Raw genomic sequence first — 26,962 nt, 5'->3', positions numbered from 1 at the left:
GTATTGGCACATGTTCGTAATTGTGGCCATTTGTCGAGACACTTCAGTTGAAAGAGAAGCGTGTGAGAGATACAAGGCGAGGGGCAAAGGGGCGCCTTCTCTCGAATCGAGGGTTGTCTCGCCCTAGAGTCGTCGATGAACGAGCAATATATCAAGATATCGCAAGGCGCCCCCATATCTCACAATGTCCGATCTACATTTATCCCTTTAAAGCTTCGAAAATCTTCCCCAAATGACCATCTCTTATTGCTAGAACAGGGAGGGGTTGATAAAATCTTTCATTGATGTAAAAAATTCGATGCAAATAATCACCGGATTAGAGAAATTATTCGGAATTATTACATCCTCAATTCTAGTATTTATGGGAGATAATATCTTCAACTCTCGTAATAGAGAGAAAATCCAAGAATTCTTCCCCTTATTACTACTTAAAGTTCAATTAACACTGACAGTAGAAGAAAATTCAACGACTCTTGATGAATGGGTGACGGAGGTAATAAAAATGAATAAACCTCCTCACTCCGATTATTATTGAAGGCGAGATTTCGCGTAGACGGAATAATTTGCGATTCATCAAGAATGCAGTAGGGCAAGCCACTTGTAATTCTTTTCCATTGCTGCTGCTTCCTCAAGTCTCAAGCCCCGAATCGGCGCGTCTTTTTTTGTCCCGCCATTTGTTCGAAATATCCTGGCAAGAAAAGAAAAGCGAAGCACCACCGCATAGCTCTAGTGAAGTTAACTTCGCATTTAACATCTGTCTGGAAGGTTAAAATTTCCCTCGAGGTTTACTCTAAGTTGAAGCTGGATATCTTTTGTCTGCTGATTCGAAGGAGAAAATCAGAGAGGGGTTTTATCTTTGTGGCGGTAGACTACTCTCTCTACCCACGTTCCTGCTCTTTCCCTTTTTTTCACCGCGGTATTTATTTTTTTCCCTCGTAGTATTCTGTGAACGGGTCTTGAGTATACGTACCCCTTTTTTTACCATTAATTATTTACCGCAAGAGAGATATCAAATCGGATTTTGCTTGTAACTTTAATCCGTATCATCAAGAATACACGTTATCTGTGCCTTATATCGTTTCTCCTAAAACGGGTCGCCCGCATCATTTTTGTTGCTCTCATATCAGCACAAATCTCTACAGTATCGAAGATATTATAAAAAGAAAAACATTAATTGACCTTGAAAGTATTTCCAAAGCTAAACTATGACTACAAACAAGAAGGGTTGAAATGTTCCACCAAATGAGTAAAAAATGCACTTAAATGTAAACGAATCATGATTTTCTAAAGCACATATTTTATAATTCAATCGAGCAGATTGAATCAATGAATTTTTTCTCAGCGTAGAAACGTTATAATACGTTATTCATGAGAAACGTGAGAAACAGTAAAATCCGAGAGAATGTCTTGAAATTTGCAGGATGCTCGAAATGCGCGTACCTTTTATAAAATGTTTGTAGTTGATGCTTTTACAGTTATCCCACTTTCCTGACCTTCTTCAAATTTATCAGATTACAAGTACATTTTAACAATCAGTTAACATGATTAATACACGATAGTTACAAATTTAAGGTACAATTAATTTAGTAAGATAAATTGCTTTGTTAAATAATTCATTGAACAGATTGAAAATAGTACTAATTCATAGTATCACTAATAGTCATCACTAAATTATTAAAGAGATCACTGTATTGTAAATCAAACTAATTGGAGTGATATTGATCAAAACTGATTATTATCTAACACTAATTACAGATTTCACTGATGATCAATAAAAGTGTTTGAAGCTACAGCAGATTACAATTAACACTTACAGAAACTATCGCTGATTGTGACTAAAATTTATTTTAAAAAATACTGATTGTTATTAATGGAAATTAATGTTATTAATGGATTATTATAATTAACACTAATTAATGCTACCACTAATTGTAATCAACATTAAATTGAAACAAATCCTGCTATCACTGATGGTAATTAATACTAATTGAAACTAACCCTACACTGAGAGAAGTCCAGGGCGTAATAGTTCCCGCTAGACGTCGCTATGCGCTACTCCTGCTTGTCGCTTTTGAGATGTTTCGAATCTAGGGCTCGGACGATCCGAATCCATCAAACATTGTTCCCGCATGTGAGAGAACAACTCGTGGCCGAAACTAAAAGTTGTAAGTAATCCTGCTTCGAGACGTTACACGTTTTTTATCGGGGCTTGAGACGTCCCGATCGAGGGTTCACATAAGAACATTCAAAATTATCACTCAAGCCTCGCACGGGACGTATTAGTTCCCGGACTTCTCTCAGTGTAGTCATAAACGACACTGACTGAAGCTAGCAGTGAATGAAATTATCATTAACCACTGACAGCAATTAACATTAATTAATAATATCCATAATTATTAATATCTCTGATCGTATGATTTAGGATTAATTCATCATCTTTACATTCCTTACCTTCTTTACCTTCCTTACCTTCTTTACCCCTTCAACATACTGATTGAAACAGTTACTAAGAAGCAAGTACCATTTATAAATTGTATCAATCTGATTCTTTGAAACAATGTTATACTTTGATTATAGATTGTACCGATTAGCAGTAGTTACCTACTGTTAATTATTACAATCACTAATTAAAGCTATAACAATCTAAAGCTATTTTTAATTAAAACCACCTCTAATTGAAGCTATTAGAGATTGTAGACGCTTTTTTTCAATATCCCACTTGACTCTTTAAATTCATCTAACATGAACATTCCACTACTGAAAATTACGAAAATCCTTGAGACGAAATTAAAACTGAATTACCTCCAGCATTAGTCACTCAACGAACTTCATTATTCAATTATCAAATATCGTTCATCGCAAAAAATCTAAACGAAGAATCAAGACCAATTTACTCAAGTGTCATTGATATACAGCACGAGGGGAAGAAAATTCCCCTTACCCCCCTTCAAAAAAAAAAAAAAAAAAAAAAAAACAGCAGATAGTGGATTATGCAATTCGATTTATTGGCAAACGGTATATAAAACTCACGGTGATTTTTCGACTTCTTCGCGAATGAGAATATATTGAAATCATAACGGGGCGTTCATGAATATTATTCAGGTCTTAAAGCAATATAATCCTTAATCGATAGAGCGACGCGGAATAAATTTTTGTCCAGAAATCTGTCGACTTAAAGAACTTGTGACGATGATGACGACGAAGAAGAAGAAGCACACCTGACTTATCTATGCATTTTAATTTCGGTAAAAAACAGCAATGAAGCATATTGAATTAATTAAATATGATAAATGGATTCGTAATGGAGAATCACAGTAGCTATAACTAGAAATTCAGTGATGAAAAATGGTAAATCTGTGAAAATGTATACACACACATTTGTGCTTTGAAAGTATCTAATAAATCACAAGGAAATTATTGACTCGATCGCGTGAAACTGGTCACGAGCAAAATTGTCAGATCGTGAGCGAGCTTCTTGCTTTAACAGCCTCCGTGGGCTGCTTTCGCAACTCCTACTGATCTCACACAGAGGAATTAGCGTCTTCTCGATTGTTCTTTGATTAGTTCCGTTTAGTCCTCAACTAACCACGCGTGATTGCAGAGTAATAAACTGCGGTTAAAAGTAATTGCCTAACGCATTTTTTCCCTTTTTTTTAACCTACCCTGGCACATTCCTCACAACAAAAAAAGGTGTTCTAAAAATATAATTTTCAAAAATTAGCCTTTTTTGATAAGTCCCTTATTTGTTGAAATAGTTTTCGATAGTGAAAAAGATAATTGACCATATTATAATATATAAATATAAATAACAGCGTGGGATGACAAACACGAATTAGAAATGACTCTGAAAACATGTCTGGAAGAATATCAAGCGTGCGTTTTACTAAACAAATTACACTCATTTGTTGATGGGATGAAGAGTGGGGGGAGGAGACTTTAACATCCGGCATGTTGTCAGGAATAATGACTATTTTCTGTGATTAGTTGCAATTAAGGAAGCGACAGTTCTAAATTATTCAACCTACTTTTAATTAGTTTCTATCAGAAAATTTATTACAAGATTAGATAGACTATAAAATGAAGCAATAAAAAAGAAATACTTGATTGGCGGATTTTTAAATCTCATTACGTCATTTTATATCGGATTGTATAAAGAAAACGTTGTTGAACTGGGTTTTGATAAAAGTATCAAGTCCGCTCGATACGAATTGATTTTTTACTTCGTCTTTTTTTTCCTATATTTATTTTTCATTCTGAATCACGAAATGCACGCGAGCTTTTAACCTGAAACACGCGAGAGACATGCATGTGTATATATATATATATATATATATATATACACGTATGTGCACTCTCACATCACAGAACATTGAAAACTGTCGTAATATATTTGCATTACGTTTGAACGCGACAAACATGTTTCGCTTATATATAGCGTGCACGATTTTGCAAATTAGACTCGGTAAGAATCCCATTGATGAATTAAATAAACCACCAGTTCTCCTTTTGATTTTATTTTCAGCTAATTGCTTTTTTCTTTGCTGAAATAACTTCCAACTATTACAAATTCGAATATTTATTATTTTTTTACACATATCTGAGAATTTCAATCTTTCAGTTTAAATTAGTTAAAAGGAATTGACAGGAAAGCAAAAAGACAATTACTGATTCCGATGGTAATATTTCTTCTGCACGTATAGTTAAAAATGACAAATTATCAGTTAAGCCCGACTGATTGTCAGTAAAGGATGACTATTTGTCAGTTAATCATAACTCACTGGCAGGGAAAAATAACTGATTAACTGCATGTGACTGTTACAGAAATCAATGTTAATTTTTTCGACCACTTTTCTCTTAAAATATTAAATAAATTAAGCTAGTTTTTTGTGAATATAACTCTTAAAGTTATATTTTAATAAATAATTTTAAAAATATTAAAACTTTTTCACATCACTGCCCTTCTTGATGATATTTTAGAGTTATTCACAAAAAACTAGCTTAATTTATTTAATATTTTAAGAGAAAAGTGGTCGAAAAAATTAACATTAAATTCTGTAACAATCACATGCTGTTAATAATGAAAAACGGTAAAATTTCACTGACAATCAGTCCTTTTTTATCCATAATCAGTAATTAGTAACTTCTACTGCTCAAGAATTTACCGACAATCAGTTACTTTAGTCTGTTTCGAGTCAGTATCGAACGAAGAATATCACTGTTTCAAAATACGAATATTTGAAGCTAAGAAACATTAAAGTTATAACTGATTGTGAATGTCTCCGATAGAAGATATTACTGATTATTATCTTTAATCAGTACTTTCTGCAATTAGTGTCAACATTGATGGAATTATTTTTGATTTTACATTCGCAAATTTCTTACATACGCTAATTACTTTTTTTCATCTAAAAAAGAACTCCAACAGATACAAATTCGAATATTTATTATTTTCCGCACACCTCTGAGAATTTCATTCGCGAATAATTAATCAGTTTAATTAAATTGTTCCACACGTTAAAATTCTAGTCTCATCATTTTTCAAATGCGTCCAAAATGTCCTATTCTCTATCATTTTTAAAAGATTAATCGACCCTTGACAAAAAGGAAGATTCATTCCTATAATCAAGAGATTACAGTAGAGGAATAATAGAGGAATCTTAACAATTACAGGAGAGACGAACAGGAAAGGTAGAAAAAAAGTTGAAAGAGAAATGGAGGGACAATTTCAGAATTAAATAGAGAGAGATAAAAGAAGTGACACATAATAAATGATAATTCCAATTTTTCGTAAAGGATGTGCGTGTCTATTCTTTCCATACCAGTTTTTCTACTTCTTCTTTATCTCTTTAATATATCCGGTTGGCAATAAGAATTCAAATGTGTAATTGTTTCTCGTTTTTTTGCTTTTTCCAGATCAGCAAACTATGTGAACGCAACGAAAGAGTGTGAACTCTCGGACATGGATAGATTAACAGTTGCCGGATCTGATGCATTAGAAGTGGCAAAAGGAGTTGATTACTTGGAAAATCATTGTGTGAACGAACCGTCAAAATTGTGCGATTTCAAGAAAATTACAGGTCGCATTCTCAAGACTGTTGACTCGGTCCATCAAGACGTTACAAACATTGATGAGTGTCGTGACCTGTGCTTGAGTTCACCATTCCGCTGTCACTCGTACGATTATGGTGATACCGGCGATATGGTGTGTCGTCTCAGTCACCATTCAAGAGCAACCCTCTCCGACATTCAGGTTGGTATCCGGAAACAACTCTTCTCTCTCTTTCTATATTCTATTTTAACTTCTTCAACTTCTTCTTCTTTTTCTTTTTCTCCTTCTTCTTTGATTGTATACGTTCTCCAAGATTCTCCGTTCTGATTTTAAAATACCAGGGCTTCAACTTCCGCGATTTCAGTAAAGTCCCAACTATTAAAAGTGCATCACATCATCCATAATTCAAGTCTAGATCCGCGCTATGTAGATTACTTTTATGCAAAATTCTTTTATAACTTCATTGATAACGATTGCTGCGTCAAAATACCGTATAGCGTTTATTTACAAATCATATTCTAACGGTTACCATTAATTATTAATTATGAGGGAAACATCTGTTGCTGTTTAATAGTAAAGAAATCACATCCTTATAAATCCAAATCCATCAAAAGTGAAATAAATTTTAATCTAACTAAACTCACAGGTTGACACAGGTCAGGGAAGTCAGGGAAAGTGCAGGATGTCTACAACTAATCTAAAAAAAATCTCCTTGACATTTCCAGGTTTTAAGAATAGACATAATAAGAGGTTACAAAAAATGCACTGCTTAAGTTTAATTTGATAACACTTATAAATGACGTGGGTGAAGTTCACAACGTTTGTCATCAACGATTTGAAGGAAAAAACTGTTTTTTACTGAAAAAACAATATTTTACGTTTACAAATTTTTTTTTTAACTTTTTGTTCAAGAAACATTGTAAAAGTTTTATTAAGACAAAAGTTCGACTTACTTTAAGAAAATAATTTTTTCAATGTCATTATTTCTGCTTCAATTCGTGCAAATTCTTTGATAGCTTCGTCTATATGACTCTTTTCTTTTGATGTTTCAGAATTTTAGGTGGTCAATCTTTTTCTATTTGATTATATGTCTGTGGTTCATATTATTTATCGAAATAGAATAGAAATTCAAATACTATTAATTATTACTATTAATTTTTTACTAAAATTTTATAAAACTAATTCTGGGCATTAAAAATATTGTTCAAGAGTATTTCAAAGTCATGATGAAAAAAATTCATGATTTCGAGATATTTATGTAAATGTGATGTTTACACACACACACTCACACACACATACGGAATGACATTTTTTAAAAATGTCATTTTTGAACTCCTGAGGTCAAATAACATAAAGATATGTCAAAAAATCGAAATCGAAAAATTTTGGTATTACAATACTGCCGTCCTGATTTAAAAACACCATATCTACATTTTGGGTTGTTTCGAGATATTTGACAAAATACGTTTTTATTTATACTTTCTTTAACATAATGTTTTTTCAAAAGGTAGTGATGCTTCTTGAGTAATTCGGGTACGCTGAATTTTATTATGCAAAAAAAAACTTTCAATTTTTCATTGCAAACATGCAAAACTGTAAATGTGCTAATTAATAAAGTGAAAAATCGCGGCGAATCCTTACTAAAAAGCATATCTACGCAGATATGCTTTTTAACATGGAGAAACAGCTCAAGTCCATCAGGAAAGTAGCCTCTACAAAGCTCGAGTTCCTGATCTAAAAAAACCATAACTACGTAGATAGGCCTTGTTCATCAGGAAATCACTGGTCAAACGACCTGAAATCCTCATAAACTGTAGTTAGGCCTGTAGTTAGGCCACTTGACATCAGGATTAGTCGGAAATCGATGTAGATAGTGCTTTTTAGTAAAATTAACTCCTAATTAACTCGAAAATTAATTAAGATTAATAATTCTAATTAGCATAGAAAAATTCGTCTTTTTTTTTTGTTTTATAAAAAACTCATTTTTGATAAAAAGTGTAGATATGGTGTTTTTAAATCAGGACGGCAGAATACTTCCTCTATGAGGAAGTAATTTAATTATTTAATTAAAAATTTGTTGATAAAACTCTTTATGAGAATTCAATTTTAAGAAACGTTCAATTATTCAATAAATTATTTATTTTTATACTTAAATAATTGAATTCTCGTAAAATCTTCTAATAAAAATTGATTTAAAAATGAATTTTAGTTAAAATTTTAGATAATAATAGAATATTAAGGGGAGGAACCGGTGAAATTTCAACTCATTTAAATTTTTGTTGTTTATGGATGGTTAATATTTTTTCTAACAAATTTTTGTATTTTAAATTATAATATGCTTCGAAAAATTAAAAAAAACTTTAATTAGTTAAAAACTTTTTAAATAAATATCAAAATTTTCAAAAAATAAAAATTTGAACTACTCTTGTAATTTTTATTAATATTTTTTGCCGATTTTTTTATATACTTATTTCATAATTCTAAACAATCAATTGTACGGATTTTCAAAAATTTTAATTTTTTCGAAAAATCAAATTTTTTGAAAAATAAAAAAAAATTGTAAATCAGTTAAAAATTACTTTTATTAATTTTCTATAGTGTAATATGATTTTAGGTACTGAAAAATTGGAAAAAAATTTGGATACCCCTAAAAATGGTAATTTTTGATTGGCTCAAATTTTACTAGTACACTGAGAAAACTGGAGAGTCAAATTCAGAGGTTCAAAAAGTGTATGTTTCCTTTGCTTATGAAGAGAGTTAAATAGTCCTTCTAAAATAAATTTTGAATTGATAATGGAAATCTACTTGTATATTCTCTCCCATTATATCTGAGGGTTAAAAGTTGCGCAGAAAATGTGTACGATCTGATGCGCGCGAAATTATTTTTCTGACATTTTATGTATTTAATTTTGGGGGTTAGGTTGCCATATTTATTCATTTCGCGCCGGATAAGGAAGGGATTTCTCAAGATGGTTAATTTATCCCTCTGTTATAAACTCATTTTTCCTCCAAGAGAAATGGCACGAATATCTGTCAATGGTGTATTTGAACATTTAGATTGGTATCCAATAGCTAACTCTCAAATATCAACGATTTGTCCCTCCAGATGTTTAGTCCAATACTCCAGTTTTCTCAGTGTAGCTTTTAAAAAATCCAACTACTTACACATTTTTTATTATTTTTCGTTGCCAAATTTTTTGTAGGCTTTTCTTACAATTCTGAATAATCAATCGTATCAATTTTAAAAAATTTCAATTTTTTCAAAAAATAAAATTTTCAAAATGTCTGAAAATTTTTTTTTTTATTTTAACTAATATAGAATAAACTTAGATCATAAATAATGCCAGAAAAAAAATTGTCCCTTTTTAAAAACGTAATTATCGATGGGTTGAAATTTCACCGGTCCCTCCCCTTAAAAGCGTTATAGCATAAACTTTTAGAAATAATTGAATTTTGAGAAGGTTTCAAATTAAAATTTTTAAAAATTTGAATGTTTCATACTTTTTACTATCAATTCTGTAGAATCAATTTTTTTGAAAAGTTTATGTGAAATTTTTTGTTTATTATTTGAAGTTTTTATTTTCTAATATATATATTTTTGAAGAATTTTCAAATAATCGAAATTTTGTTAAATTGAATTGTAAACAAATGGATTTGAATATTCTCAAACAATTTTTTTTAAATTATTGTAAATAATTAATTTAAAGAAGAATTTTAGTTATTTTTCAGTATCTAAACATTTTTAGAGTGAGTCAGAATATTTTTTACGGTCAGGGTAAATGTCAAAATTTTGTCTGGAAATCAGAGAAATGTCAGGGAAAAATATAGTACAATTTTTGTGCCAACTCTGCACCAGCTATTCTTACTAAACTAAATTCAGTAAATTCTATTAATCAAATAAAAATCACTGACTACTTGCTAAAATTATTTTTAAATAACGCAATTACTAATTGAAGTTAGTACTTATTCTCGTCTTTAAATATGAGATTGATAAGAGACTGCAATTGCCATTTGTAACATTTAAATTGTGGAGACATAATTAATTACAACTAATACTAATTGAAGTTATAACTAACTTGCAAGTATATAACGTAAAAATACTATTCTTGTTAAAATAGTAACAAACCAAAATCTATAAAAAAGACTTTCCAATTTTGTAATCCATCGATAATTAATATAAAGCAATATACATAATCAGTGTTTATATGTTTATCAAAACGTAAAATTAGTTTGCCGAAAATGTTGCAAAAACGATCGATGATGATAAATTTGATTACAGTCATGATGTGAAAGTAGATTAAAATTAAAATGCATTTAAAGTGCATTGCGTCTAAAGTGGTATTTTTGGTCCGAAATCGAGTTTCTATTGCACACGTTTTCCGTATCAACCCTCCTACAACCCCCACAACACCCTTCTGCAAGTGCAGTTCGAACATTCACTAGGGTCGCCTTTGTAGCGCCTGCAAAAGAACAAAAGAGAAAATCTTGTTCTCGCCAACCTGTTGAAACCTCGTTGTCGCGTATTTCAGAGGGGGATTTCACTATGTATAGAAAAGAAGATAATGAAGGAACACACACGTATTCATGAAAGTGGGATAAAAAGACAAAAAAAAGAAGAAAAAGAGACGTATGATTATAATCTGTCGAGCAATTTTTTGAAAAATTCTTTATTCTTTCTTTTTAGAGCCAAAAACTGTAGAAATTTCTGGAATTTTTATTGTTAGTTTTAGTATCGAATCTGAGAAACTTAATACTGATTATGTTTATAATTTAATACTAGAATTGAAAATGGCGGATCCAAAATGGCGTATAGGGGAATTTTTATTTTAATGAAGACGCATGACAGTTTACGAATAGTAAAAAAACTATATAAAAATTTGTATTTTCTATAAAATCCAGAAAACTGTCCATTCCCGAGCTTTTGAGGTCGTTGATTAAAAATACAAATTAAAATCTATAACATTTAAAATGGTATATCCAATATAGTGTAAAGGAAAAGTAATTTTAATCAAAATTACATAAAATTTTATATCTTTCGGTTTTTGAGGTCACTAATTACGAATATAAAGTCCAATTTGAAAAATTTTAAAAAGATTAATCCAATATGACGGAAAAAATATTCGAAATCTTCCGTTTATTTTATTTTTTTCAAAAGTATTCAACTCAATAGTCTCTCTCTACCTGTATCTATTTCTCTCTCTCTCTCTCTCTCTCTCTCTTTTAATCGATATTTCCAAAACTTCATGACACTTTCAAAAGTTTAATTAAAAATTTTTGTGTTCGATGTAACATTTCAGGAACCCTACCTAGAAGTGCCAGAGGCATCAACATACGAGTTGAGTTCATGCTACAACGTGACAATTGACTGTCTGGCTGGAGATATGGTGACAAGGATACAGACGAGTAAACTGTTTAATGGCAAGGTATACGCAAAGGGTTCACCAAATTCATGCATGAAGGACGTGAAGGGAGTTTTGGAATTCGAGTTACGAATGGCGTATGACGATCTCGAGTGCAATGTAAAGCATCAGGGTTTGGGTCGATATCTTAACGATGTGGTTATTCAGCATCACGACACTATTATCACGAGGTCGGATCTGGGTCTAGCTGTTACTTGCAAATATGACTTGAGTAATAAAACTGTCTCGAATGAAGTTGATTTAGGTGTTCATGGCGAAGTCACTCCATCATTATACGAGGAAGTTATTGTTGATTCACCAAATGTTGCCATGAGAATAACAGATCGCAGTGGAAAAGATGGTGTCAATTCGGCCGAAGTTGGTGACCCTTTAGCACTAAAATTCGAAATTCTCGATCCCCAGAGTCCGTATGAAATATTTGTTCGTCAATTGGTCGCTTTAGATACCGTCGATAACAGTGAAATTGTTCTTATTGACTATCGTGGATGTCCTACGGATCAGGTCATCATGGGACCACTCTACAAATCTAGCAACACTGGCAAGGTAACATTTTTTCGATTCTCTATTTTTATACTAATTAGTTTTAAGTGACAAATGAGAAGAATTTATGGGTCATACTCCCTACGTGATTCTGCAAATTTTAATCTCAGTCAGTGAAATTAAAAATTTGAATAATTGAAAGTGAAAAACAAATGCGCTTTTATTATTGAATATTAAAAAAAATCGAGGCTAATGGAAATTGGATTATATATTTTTTTTGTTACTGAGGCAATATTTAATAATTGAATGCGTGACTTGGTGATAGCACCTCAAGCGACGGTATAACACGATACATGTCGATAGCACCTGACACGTGCGCAAAGGCAACGTTGTATGGTACTTAAAGGAAAAATTGTTGAGTTAACGATTGGCCGTCTCATGCTAATCAATCATGTTGGCAGATTTTACGACGATGATGGTGGTGGGTAATTGAAGAAGAGAGGTCTAGTAATTTACTCTGCGTAACAGGTCGAACGACGACGACGACGCTACGCAACAAAACTCGCTCCTTCCTTCTTTCATGATGATACATGATGACAGGACTCGATAATTATTATAGAAAATTATTCACATACCAGAAAGGGTGGAGAGGGAGAGAAAAAGGACAAATCGCTACTTATTCCTACATCTTCTACTTACCTCTTGGCAATATTTAATCAATTTTTCAATTATAATTATACATAATTGCAACAAAAAAAGAACAATAGTTCAGTCAAATCTGAGTCATAAAATAAATAATTGCCTTTCACTTCAAGATATTATTTTCTTTTTTTCTCTTTGCTTTACTTGTGCTGATTCTTAAAGCTGATTTATTCTTTAGCTAAAATCCTCAGAGAAACTGTGAATTGGTCAATCAGATAGCAACAATTAACCAAGAAATAAATTAAATATAGGTAGTAAAATCTGTTTAACGGTTGGTATGAAAACAATTTTCATGGTACCCATTGTCATAGCAACGGTTACTATGGAACCAGTTGCTATGGTAACCATTATCATAGTAATGGTTGCTATGGAAACCATTACCATAGCGACAGTTGCTATGGTAACCATCACCACGTAATCTAACGGCCACTGTGGGGCCATTAAATACTCCGGCTACTTTCTCAGTAGTAAAGGTTTCTAACTTACCCCACATTTGTATTACATACTTATTTTTCTAGAAACTAAAATTTTGGTCTTGGCGATGATAAGTAAACATACTAATAATGTTCTAAAAATCCAATGAACTTCTGAAAAAAGTAGGTCATGTTAGTCTCACGCGCGCTCTGGTGGCGCCTTCCTGCCCTCTGAGCATGGCGGGAATTTTCGAAAATAAAAATGCATCGAAAGCAGATTACACAAGCCAACGCGGCACTCGAGTTTAGAATGCGGAGGTTTTAAGAAAGTATTCAGAAGACTAGTGGCGTGCCAATTCGTAACGTTTTCTTTACGATTGCTTGATGACGCCAGATTCAGAACTGCAGCGTTTTACTTGCCAGAGCGTGCTCCTGTAGGTCACTTTTTTCAGGTGTACGTACACGCTAGAATTTATTAAAAGAGGAAAAAATTTAATAGACAAAAAGAGATAAAAGAAAAAGAGATCTATATTTACACAGACAAACTTGGTCTGCGACTTAATTGAGCCATTTTCCATACACAAGATAGAAAGGATTTATGCTTCAGATTTCAGTGATCTTTTGAAGACCGTTGGAGAACACGTAAGACGCGTCTTTGAAAAATGTTTCCAATTTCATTCAAGAAAAAAAAATAAAGAAAAACCGGTCTAAGAAACGTTGCCCTCCGGCGTGCAATACGTGATGAACATACGCAATTCGAGCGTCTTTTGGGTAAATTCCTTGGCCTAGAAGAGCCGTTAGAGACGGACTCGTTTTTCTTTTCCGCCGCTTAATAAAATCAACTTTTCGAGCAGTAGCAGCAGGAAGTCGATACCTCTCCTAGCTTGGTAAACGCCCTTGCGAATTTATGTTTCCGTCGTGCACTCGCGCGTATTTCATTGAACCTGCCGATCGACAAGCGCAGCTTCCTACAGCCATATAACACACTAAGGTAACCCGACATTTTATCACTGTTACCACACAACAAAAATAGAAAAAAACAACCCATTTACCATCCCTGAAATTTAATTTTCAAATTGATATTGATGAAAATAATTTTCCTTACCCTCAATTGACATATGTAAGATGGTCGATGAACTCGCAAGAATCTGTTTTATTGCAAACTCAAATACACATGTCCTGACAACCTTCTTCGTAATCCGCTCTGTAATCCCCCATGTTTTTCTATCCACGTCGATCGACGTCGTTGGCTTTATGTCTAGACTGGAGTTAACTAACGTTCAAATGCTACACGTGAGACGTTTATCAGATTTTCATTCAACACCGTTTGCTTCCTTTTGAAAAATGAAATCAACAACATTTGAAAAGTAGCTTTTAGCGCTGAAGAAATAAGAGTAATGACAAAAGGGGGAAATTGGATGCAATAATTATTATGAACGTAAAAGGGAAATTGGAATAAAGGAATGAGTGGAGGGCTTTTCATTGTGCAATGAACTGTTATAGGATTTCGTCATCGTTTGTTAAAAGTAACACTTGGCAATTACAGAAAATGCAATTACTGAAAGATAAAACTGTATATAGTAAGGCGCATTCTCTTATTCCAAACGGTACTGCTTGAATAGTACAGGAACGGTAATTACAGAGTACGCGTGAGTTGAGGCGAGGTGTTAATTAAACGCGTCGTTCGTTTCACCGTCTTGCAAGCTTGAGAAACGAATACACCACTCTATACTATATAGCACACTCTTCCGCACAACAAACTAACCAGATCGACGATGTTAGGTTTACCACGTACTTGTGTCTATGGTATTAGTTGTTAATGAAGCGATATTGTGCCTCCCTTCATTGTACCGTTGCAGTATATCACTCGACCTCGAGACATTTTATCAAGTAGTGCAACTCACCGGTGCGATGGGGAAAATGTGCATCTCCATTCTTCTTTACAATTTTTTTTTCAGTTCATTTTTAGGGTTCCGTACACCGTTGGTGGACCGACGGAATCCTATTGGTGAGACTCTTGCGTCCGTAGCCAAATCATGTCCCCCCCTTGCGGCTAAACTATTTGACCGAAAGAGCTCAAATTTGGTCCAGATATGTATTTTCACTCGTAGATTACAGGAAAAATGTAGCGAATGTGATTGGAGTTGATGGTAGCGTTGTCAAGGAAAAACTAAAAAATTTAATGAAAAAATTTTTTTTTCCCTAACTTTTACATTATTTAACCTAATGAGCTGAAAATTGGTATACTAGTATATTATTACAGTCTGACGACAAAAAATTTATTTAAGAAACTTTTTAAAAAATTTTTTTTTAATTTAAAAAAATTTTTTTTTGGAATAACTTTTTTTGGTACCAAATGATCTAAATATTAGTGTATGGAACCCGCCATTTCAGTGCGAGTGAAACTCGCACTTGCCCGGTTTTTTCTTTCCTTTTTTTACCCGTCGAATTCTAATTTCCTTAAGGCGGTACACGAAGAATTCTTCTTGTTAAAATGTCAGTTCAAAGAACGTGAGTTTAGAGAGACGTTACCCCTTATTTTTCGTCTCCTCGTTTCTATTCTTGTTGCCTGCTTCCCCCTCCAATCGACATTAATTTTTTAATGTAATCATTCTAGTTTCACCCTTTTGTAGAAAGTAAAAATTATTTTCTAGATAAAATTGATTGAAACAAAAAGTTTCCAAAAAATATTGTGTCATGGTCCACATATGTCCACGATAAATAAAAAATACTAAACCCAATTCGGTTTGAATCTAAATTTTATGTCGGATTTACAAAATACAAAGTGGCGAATCCAATATGACAACTCAGTATGAGGAGAAATTTTAAAATTGATTCGTTTTGGTGAAAATTAGTAACTCGGGGGATTTTGAAGAAGCTGAATCCAGCTTTGTTATCAGATTAGAAAAATTCAAAATGTCGGATCCAATATGGTGAACAACAATTTAAAAAATTAACCACATTTGCCAGAAACTTATTAGTCAGGAGTTTTTACAGTTGTTGAATTGAAAATTGATGTCGAATTAAACAATTTTAAAATGTGCTTTAAATATGTAAACCCAATTCGATTTGCTATTTTTAATTTTGTAAAAAAATCTTATATTAAATTTGTATTCAGTGACTTTAAAGACTCTCGAGTATACATTTATGGAAAAATACATTAAAATTTAAAAAAAAAATGTTCGACATTTGAATCCGCCATTTTGAATTTATTAATTCTGATGAAAAAAAAATCAAATTCACCAACCTCAAATACATTAAATATAATTAAATTAAATTTTTTTGAAGGCGAGAGTTTGTATATGTAATATCCTAACAGAATTTAAAAACTTAAAATGGTGGAACTACTATGACCACAAAATTTGTTAAAAGTTGACTTATTTGTCTGAAAATATCTATTAAGGGATTTTTGGATTTACTGAATTCGAATTTAAAGTCAGATATGAAAACTTAAATATGTCGAATTTAATATATAGAAAAAAAAATTTTAAATTAACCAGTATCGCTTGAATCTCGTTATTTAAGATGTTTTTTAAGTTGATAAATGTAAATTTTCCGGAACTAAAAAATTGAAAATTTTTGTTTCAATATACATTAGGGTGTCCGTTATTTCACAAGTTAGCTATTTTCATTTGGGTATCGTCAAAATCGTTTCTTTTTGACCTAAAAACAATTCTAGAAACTAGAAAAAAATTTTACGATGCTGTTTAACCCTGCCTAAATAACAATACTTTTCCCATTTAATTAACATGGGATTTTTGCACTTTTTAGAAAATAATTTTTATTTTGTTTTTAATACTCTTTGACTAACCAACAATGCTTGATTTTGCTTCTATTATGATTCCTTTAGACAGTGAAATTTTCATATTATCGCGAAAAATTTATTACACAAGTTTTAAAAAGGTCAATTTCATTTTTATTGTTTTTTCTGATTATTTTGCTAAATCTACTTAATAATTCATTTTTATTCGGTATTTCATTGAAAGTTTCTTGTTTTATGCATCCAATTGGACCATAACAATAATTTCAATTCATAAACTTTCCAAGAATCACACAGTAGACTAAATCCATTTCAAATCAGGCAGGTCGACTAACTTTATGTTATAGAAAAAAAATTGTTTTGCTGGTCATTTTTTTTCTTTTAAGTATAATTTAATTTTCTTTCTTGGGTTTTGTAGATGGTCTTGTCCTCTTCACAATCCAGTTTGAAATTTGAAAAAATATTAAAAATGATAAAAATAGGGGATGATTTTCTGAAAATAAATAAGATCAATTTTCTCAAAAACACCACCTTTTTTCTGCCGTCCAGAGGAAAAAGATACATAAGCGACATTTTTGAAAAAATTGAGTTTTTGGTATCATTAGATTCACAAAAAAAGCTGCATTTAACTGTGTAAAAAAGAATTAAAATATTTAATTATTTATTGCAAAAAAAGATTGTTTAAAAATGACAAAAATGGAAAAAGTGACGAAATACAGAGTTAAAAGATACATAAAACACTTTGTGGGTTCATATTTTGGTAAACGACGCTGCATACGTCACCAACTTACAGGACAAAATGATACACAAAGTCGCTTATGTATATTCTTACTCGGTAAAGGAGCCTGAGAGTGAGCTGACTTTACAGACTAAAAGAAGCGACTTTCTTTCGACTGTCTTTATGTATCTTTTTCCTCTGTAAAATGGTCTGACAGTGAGTCGAGTTTACAGAAGAAAAGAAGCGATAATTGTACTACACAGGCTTAGTTCTTTTATATTAAGTCGCTTATGTATCTTTTTCCTCTGGACGACACCGCTCAGCTCGAGTAAGTTTACCGAGAAATAAAACATAAGCGACTTTGTGCTTTTATTCGTCTGTATTTATCACTACTAGAAACCCGTATGTCCATTTTACAATAGAAATTGTTTAAAAAATTAATTTTTTTTTACATAATGAGAAGCAGAATATTTTTTTATTAAATATTGATCAAAAATTTTTTTAAAAAAGTTAATTTGAATTATAGTTCCGGAGGCAAAAAATTTTCTTTGATTTTCTCGGATTGATGGTAATGTCGCTTATGTATCTTTTTCTTTTGGACGGCAGTTTTGTTATCAAATTTTTACTACAAATTCTTAAAATAATTATGAACATTTCCTATGAATTTCAAGCAGGCTAAACCATTCTGTCAATCAGGAGATTTTTTTTTGAAAAATTTTCAAATTGTTAACGTTTACGTCAACAATGTTATAACGATTTATTTGTTTTTAAAAATGCAAGTTAACAATTTGGAAATTTGCAAAAATAAATATTTAAAAACAAATTCTCTTGATTGACAGAATGGTTTAGCCCGATTGAAATTCATAGGAAGTGTTCATTATTATTTTAAGAATTTGTTGTAAAAATTTGATAACAAAAAAGGTGGTGTTTTTGAAAAAATTGATCTTATTTATTTTCAGAAAATCATCCCCTTTTTTTATAATTTTAAATATTTTTTCAAATTTCAAACTGGATTGTGAAGAGGACAAGACCATCTACAAAACCCAAGAAAGAAAATTAAATTATACTTAAAAGAAAAAAAATGACAAGCAAAACAATTTTTTTTCTATAACATAAAGTTAGTCGACCTGCCTGATTTGAAATGGATTTAGTCTACTGTGTGATTCTTGGATAGTTTGTGAATTGAAATTATTGTTATGGTCCAATTGGATGCATAAAACAAGAAACTTTCAATGAAATACCGAATAAAAATGAATTATTAAGTAGATTTAGCAAAATAATCAGAAAAATCAATAAAAATGAAATTGACCTTTTTAAAACTTGTGTAATAAATTTTTCGCGATAATATGAAAATTTCACTGTCTAAAGGAATCATAATAGAAGCAAAATCAAGCATTGTTGGTTAGTCAAAGAGTATTAAAAACGAAATAAAAATTATTTTCTAAAAAGTGCAAAAATCCCATGTTAATTAAATAGGAAAAGTATTGTTATTTAGGCAGGGTTAAACGGCATCGTAAAATTTTTTTCTAGTTTCTAGAATTGTTTTTAGGTCAAAAAGAAACGATTTTGACGATACCCAAATGAAAATAGCTAACTTGGGAAATAACGGACACCCTAATATACATAGCTGCTCAATATATAATAAAATTTTTAAAATTCATGCTTTTCAATAAAAACTAATTACTTGGAGGTGTTAAATTCATAACTGCAGGTTCGAAAAAGAGAGAAATTCTCAGTTAACAATTATTAAAAACTTGCAAGTAAAAAGTTACAAGTGAATGCGGTGAGCTTTAATATTTTTGATCGTCATATTGGATCCACCATTTTGAATATTGTAAATCTAATACAAACCTCGAAATCAACGACTCTACTCTCTAAATTTGAATCAGCGAAAAGTCGCTGATTCACCAGCCCAGAGTATGCAGCTGATGAAATAGCGTATATACACTGATGAAACAGCGTATATGCACTGATTTTCCAGCGTATATACGCTGATTGAATCAGCTGCATACTCTGGGCTGGTGAATCAGCGACTTTTCGCTGATTCAAATTTAGAGAGTATAAACCCTATGATATTCAATAAATACAAGACCACTGATACTCAAATCGAATTACATTAATTTTTTGTGACAAAGGTGGTACATGAGGCAAGGACTGTCAAGAGACTAAACTGAACTAGAAAATATTAAAATTATCTTAAAATCGTTGTCAGTTAAATTTTTATTTATGATGAGTTTTATTAATATTTTGTAATAAACGATTCAATTTGAATTCGTTTTCTAGGCGGTGCAAATTCAAGATATTTTTTTCTTTGCTTTTCAATATATCGAATATGCGTTTCTAATCGAATGACTCCTGGGGGTATACTCAAGCTCGGCTTCTCGAGTGGAAAGTCCAATTTTCCACATTAGCGGGGAAAAATCTAATAACACGGATTAATACTTACTTCTTTTGGTTCAATGACTCTTGTTGAGAAACTCGCCTGACATTTATGATTGTATTGACAAGAGAAAATACTCGAAATAAAAAGAGAAATCACACTGGTTATCGTTGCTGTATACGATAAATTGCGTCTGTTGCAAAAGATGTACAAGAAATATACAATATTTGAACAAAATATAAGACCTAATTTTTATTGATTTCTTAGGAATTTTATTGATTTTCAGTGGGAATGAATTTATAAAATTTAAATTTATTTCTACTTAAAAATAAACTGAACCAGAAATAGAATTCAATTTAGAATTTACATTCTTTTAGAAACTGGAGACAGATTGGCCTGAAACTTATTATTCAGGGCTTTTTATAAGTGCTGAATAGAAATTTGATTACAAAATTGGGGTTTCAATATAACGACCCAATATTCAATTTGGATTGCACTGAGAAAAATGGATATTAAGCTTTATTATCTAGATATTAATGGTCAATATCTGTGACAGTGAAATATGTAAACATCTTACATTTTCAAATTTAATGGCTGTTTTCGGCACTCACCCAGGGTTAACCCCGAGTTAAATATTATCCAATCATCAAAAACATTCTGTTGGTCTAACCAATCACTATTAACACGGAGTTAACTCGGGGCGAGTGCCGAAAACAGCCAATATCTACATATATTGGAAAAATACTTGTTCAAACATAACCTCACATTTACAGATTATACTTTTTAACATCTGAGATATTAAACCATAACATCTAGATGATATGCATTAGTATCTTTTCTTAATATCTACACTGAAAAAAATGATATTGTCGATTTTGTCATACTCGTATTGCTGTTCTTAAAATACAGTATTGGTGTTCTTCACATACATATTACTATGTCTCTCACATACATATGGCTGTCCTACACTGCGTATGGCTGTTCCATATCCACCAATATAATATGTGAGAATTTGCCATATTTTTGGCAGTACCATAAATATATTTTGTTCAGTGTAGTATAGTAGTATATTAAGATTTTTAATATCCACTTTTCTCAGTGTGAGTGACCCCAAAAGTCCCAGAGTTTAATTGACGTATACGTCAACTTTTAAAAAATTGTTCGCCTTATTAAATCCGCCTTTATGGATTTTTTAATTATAATTAAACGATTATATCTGAACAATCTAAATTTAACAATGAAAACGTTTTTTTTTGTTTCAGACTCTCCTCTCGCACTTTGACGCCTTCAAATTCCCAAGTTCAGAGATGGTGCAATTCCGCGCATTGGTCACTCCATGCATGCCAACTTGCGAACCAGTTCAATGTGACGCCGAAGAATCCACTGGGAGTGTACGATCAGTAATATCCTACGGTCGTCGTCGTCGTCGTTCAACATCATCATCAGAAGCACGCGAAGATCTTCTCCTAGTTCAATCAATTCAAATCACCGATAAATTTGGCTTCGAACGCGATGGTAGATCATCAAACTTGAATTCAACGCGCGACAGTAATTTCATCGAAAGTGATGATGACATCACAAGTGGCTTTATGGGAAGTTGCATTAATTTGGGCGAAGCAATTGTAGCCGGAACTGTATTCCTAGTCGCACAAATTGCCATCATTGCAGCGTGGACATTCACCTGGCAACGCAGGCGGCAAATTTTAAAACATCAAGAAGCACTTTCGGTTTCTGTTTCCGTGCCCGGTATGCATTCAGGTCGCGCTGACAGTCTCTGCAAATTATACGACGCCGGCTACTCGCGACGCTTTTAAAGGAAAAAAATTAGAAAACTCCTGCCACCCCCCAAAAAAATATATTTTCAATACAGAAAAAAATATTTTTAAAACAAAAATATATTTAAAATAAATTATTTTAAATAATTTAAATATATTTAAAACAAGAATATATTTTTAAAACACAAAAAATATATTTTCAATCTCGACCAATAAAAATAAATATTCACGGGATTTTGGCAGTTTGATGCTCATATCGAACTATTCCATCGGGAATTTTTACGCTCTCTTCTATCATCTGCTGCTCTTCATATATTTTTTGTTTAAGTTGAATCGCAAAAATACGCGACACTCTCTCTCTTGGAGTCGAATTTTCCAAGTCGAATTCGAAACGAGAAAAGAACTTCCCCCCTTCGCTCCGGTAACAATAAATTACTGGGAATCCGCTTAGAATTGTGGTCTCGTGCGAAAGCGAGTTTTTTTCTGGACTTTGCCAAGGAGAGGCGTGGCACGGCAACAGAGAGGTGATGGAGGTCGACATGTATTTGCTACGTAGCGCGGATTCTAATTAGCATTGGGAATCAAGCGTGATTATGCAGATGCTCCAAGTGGGATATCAGGACCACGACGTGGCATTGGGAGGGGGGAGAGTTCAGTTTCGGGGGATGCTTGCACCAAAGGGGTTGGCATAAGGTTAATTACCTCTTGTGGTGTCTCGGTTCTAAGCTAAGCTTTGGTGAACCCTGGGATTTGATGACGTGGGGGTAAGGTTGGGGTTATACTGTTGGCTCACATCGACGATAGTTATCTCACCATACGGTCCGCGTAACCTCGGGATCCCCTTCGACTTAACCTTAGCCACGTCTCGTCCTCTATACTGGGCATGTTAATTTACATTTGCGGCACGTGACCTTATCAATCTGAACCAGCGTTTCTAGCGTGGATACTACATAGCATCTTCAAAAAAAACAACAAACAAAAGAGTAGAGCGAGAAATGTCATGCGAAAAAAATTTTTTTATAGCCATACAATTTTTAGGTCAAATCATTTATCGTCTCTAATCAAACGAAGATTTTCTCATTTCTCTCCATACTCTTTCCAAGAGCACGCAAACAAATTTATTATATAGTAATTAACTTCATTTTTTTTCCTTCTCAATACATTTTGCTTTCGGTTCTCTCACTCTTTCATCACTAAATCCTATTTTCGATCGTGTTAAAGTGGATCACTAATTGTTTGAAATGATTTCGAATAACTGGTTTTATTGGTGATGATGATAATAACATCGGGGGTTTTTTATTGCAGTGATTATTATGAAATTCTTTTGCATTAGACGTTACTTGTTTTGTGTCCCACTTGGAATGAGGATTCGGAAAGTGTCTCCAGAGATTCTATAAAAATTCCAAGATCCCATTAATCCATTGAGAATTCCATCAGGAAATTTGAAAAATTGACAGATTTTATTCGAGTTCACAAAAATATCAACAGAAATCAAAGAAATTCCATTTACTTTCTAAGATTATATTGGGGTTTGAAGATTCAATAAAAATTCTAAGATTCCTTTGGTATTCCAAGAAATTCCAACAGAAAATTATGAAATTACATTGGAATATTAAAATTCTTTTGGGACTCCAAAGGATGTTATATGAATACCAAGTTTCTGTTGGGATCCAAATAACTTTTACAAGAATTCAAGAAATTCCATTTGCATTCTAAGATTCCGTTAAAATTCAAAGATATTCAATCTAGAATCCAAGAAATTCCATTGGTATTTTATTTTAAAATCCCATTGGGATTCCAAATGATTCTATCGGAAATACAAGACATTCCATTAGAATTTTAAGATTCTGTTAGAATTTTTAAGAGATTTAATCGGAGTTTCCAGAAATTCCATTGGGATATTAAAATTTCTTTGTAATCCCGAAATATTACATAGAAATTTCAAAAGATTCCATCGAAATTTTGAAATTCCTTTAAGATTCTAAAGTTCCATCGAGATTTTAAATTATTTCAAAGAGAATTCAAGAAATTCCATTGAAATGTTAATTTTCTACTAAGAATTCTAAGAGATTCCTTTAGAATTCTATTATTGCATTAAGAGCCTTAAAGATTACATCGGGAATCTAAGAAATTCCATTGGAATTTAATTAATTAATTATTATTTATTATAATTGTAATTAAGAAATAATTAATTAATTAATCACTTAATCTTCTACTGGAATATTAAGAGACTCTATCAGAATTTCAAAACATTCTGAAGAAATTTTTAAATTCCATCGGAAATTTGATAAATTCTATTAGAATTTCTTTAGAATTTCAATCCGATTTCATCCGAATTTTAAGCAATTCCACCACAATTCCCAAATTCCACTTGTATTTTAAGAGATTCTATTGAGATTTCAAGAATCTTCATTGAGATTCAAATAAATTCCAGAAGAATTCCAAAATATTTAATTTCTATTTCTAACGGATTTTTAATAAAGTTTTCAATTTCAAATGGAATTCGAGAGAAAATTCAGCTTCCAATCAAAATTCTACAGAAAATTCGATGAAATTCAGAAGGCACTTATTATATGAATTACCCGTAAATCTTTCCAAATGGAATCCAGCTTAAAATCAATCAGAATTCTATCCGAAATTAGATGGAATTCAAAAGGCCATTATTATCGAAATTGACAAAGAATCTTTCTAAGTGGGATCGAATCTTAATTTAATTTTTAAAAGTATAAAAGTTTACTTAATTTAGAATAAAAATTTAATTTAATTTAGAATAAAAAAAATTCTAAACTGATAATTATTTACAAAATTGATAAAATTTTCAAAATTCTGAAAAATCCCCTTTTCAATTGAAATTTTTATCGATTAATTTATTTTTTTATTTTTTTTTTAATTTAAAAAGAAAAAGGCATTCTAGTGAAAGTGAGAGAAAATCCTACACGACTGATTTGTTATAATGGACGAAATTGAATTTTAATTGGGATGACGTTCGTTTTAGAACTAAGTTAACAAGCGCAGCAGTAACGAAAAAGAAGAAAAAAGTAATCTAGGATTCGAATAGAGTGCCTACCGACGTTATTAGTAAATTAGGTTAGAAGTACGGGTTACGTGCAATTTTAGATAAATCAAATTCAATTAAGCATATAATTTGGAGGACTCTAGATTTCAGCAAAATTGAACAACAATTCTTGATTTTTTTTTGCGAAATCGAATCGTTTATTTTTTTTTAGAAATAAAAAACTCGTCAAAACAGAATTTCAAAATTTTGTTTTTTTGTCTTGATGTGGTTTTTTGCAAGCATAGTTTTTTTAAAATTTTTTTTCTCTCCTAGTGTTTGAATATGAAATACGTTTCATTGTCAACACAGTATTAAGTATTAACATTGACGCTAATTTTAATATCCGGTGAGCGTAGTTTAAATAATAATAATAATAATAATAATAATTTTTTTTGTAGCGCGATTTTAGAGTTTATAAACTCGAAAATTTCGCAGGAACGCTGGGGCAGAAAATTTCAAAATAAATTTCAAATGTGTGCTCTCTTTTTTTCGCCCTTGTAGTTACGTTCCTACGTGTCAACACAAAAGGTGCCTACGTACTATATATATAAATATATATATATATAGTAAGTTGCATTTTGCAATATGACTTAATTATGATTGTTATCTACGAATAAAGTTAATAATTTCGCTAACTAAGCTGACGTAGTATAATCAACCTTGCTTGTGGTGAGAGGGTAGAACCAATTACGCAAGTTTGGCAATTTATTTTATTAAGAAAAAAAAAGTGGTAGTATTTTTTTCTTTGTATGAGCGCATACCCGTACTTTTATATTAAAAAAAGAAATGCGCGCACAAAAATTAAAAACGTGAGAAAAATTTCCTTTATTTTTAAACTCGAAGAAAATTGGCAAAAATTAAAAAAAAGGACAATTTTTCTTACATTTTTGTGAATTTTTTTTTCTTAGTGGTAATAGCTGACGCACTTTTCATCGAGTTGAATATAAAAAATACAACTCTATGTAAATTGCTAATATATATGAATGTAAGATCCAATCATAACTATAAAATAATATCTTAATGCGTATATGTATAACGAAAAACAGATTATTCCTTATCAGTAAAATATTAAGTAAACGTAATTAATGGGACTACGATGAATAATTTTAAGGAGGCTCGTGGACAAGTGCTAATACACCTTATGAAAAAAAATTGTATTTTTTGAGACGTCTATTTTTAATACGAGAATAACTGTTTCTTTCTAGAATGTACGATTGTTGATTTCTTCAATTTTTTTTCTTTTTTTCGGAATGTCTGTTGAGTGTAAGACGTCGAAGCTTGTCCCCGAGTCTTGAATGCCTGTCTTTTTGTATACAAGCTCGAAAGTGTATAAGTTTGCTCTGTACTTTTTTTTGACAATCGTAAACATCATGACATTTTTCATTCTTTTTATATTAAATTTGCAAAAGCATTTTTCCATGAAAAATTCTACATATTTATAATGACACAATTGTACAGAGCTTATATATACATGAAAAAAAACTACTTCTCACAATCACCGCAACGACATTGCTTATTTATTTTTACTGTTTCTATGTTCCCTTATGTATGTTTTAATTTTCTCCCTCCCTTACTTCTTTCTCTTTTCTTACTCATCACATACTATTCGCATTTTTTTTCACTTTCATCTTTTCATTTTTACGAGCTTAGTTTTACTATATAAAAACGCTATAAGTAATTTAACGACTATTTTTACAAACGATATTAAACATAATGTTTTTTTTTAAACTATTATAAAGTTTCTGTCCCGTCAAACATCATCGTACTCATCAAGTACCGTTAGTTGTACATAGAACATATGGTACAGAGAAATAAATTCATTTTCTAACGAATGTCAAATGACTTTTATTTATTTACCCTTTTACAATGTAAACCTGTCACTTCTCATTATAATACAATTTATCATTTTAAATCAAAAGTTTCCAATGTAAATAATGCTTTAAAAAATTTTTTTATTTTCAGGGAAAAATTAGTAAATTAGTATTATTTAAACAGTCCAGTTTCTTTTATTTTCTTAATTTATTTTTTTTTTTTCGTTTTTATTTATTTATTTATTTATTTAGAATTAAATAATTTTTTCCATTTCAAAAATAGTTCATTTATCTACATCTAGAAAAAAGTAATTTTACAAGAAAAATCCATTTAATTTATCCTCTTAAAACAAAAATATTCCACTTCAGTCTAGAATATTTTTTTCCTTATCGGTGGTT

General features: G+C 31.4%; 1 protein-coding gene across 4 annotated transcripts in view; it reads left to right on the top strand.

Moving 5' to 3' along the window:
* The window catches only part of LOC122504403, a 361,846-nt gene extending 335,262 nt beyond the window's left edge, over window positions 1-26,584 (top strand). For all 4 annotated transcript variants that reach the window (XM_043615525.1, XM_043615520.1, XM_043615504.1 and 1 more), the window contains exons 4-6: window positions 5,914-6,250; window positions 11,347-12,012; window positions 21,185-26,584. In XM_043615525.1, the coding sequence (XP_043471460.1) occupies window positions 5,914-6,250; window positions 11,347-12,012; window positions 21,185-21,736 (1,555 nt within the window). In that variant the 3' untranslated portion in view covers window positions 21,737-26,584. The remainder of the gene's footprint in view (window positions 1-5,913; window positions 6,251-11,346; window positions 12,013-21,184) is intronic.
* The last annotated feature ends 378 nt before the right edge of the window (window positions 26,585-26,962 follow it).

The sequence above is a fragment of the Leptopilina heterotoma genome, unplaced genomic scaffold, assembly GCF_015476425.1.
Source record: "Leptopilina heterotoma isolate Lh14 unplaced genomic scaffold, ASM1547642v1 Lhet_11, whole genome shotgun sequence".
Taxonomy (NCBI): Eukaryota; Metazoa; Arthropoda; class Insecta; order Hymenoptera; family Figitidae; genus Leptopilina; species Leptopilina heterotoma.
This window is presented reverse-complemented; position numbering and strand designations above follow the sequence as displayed.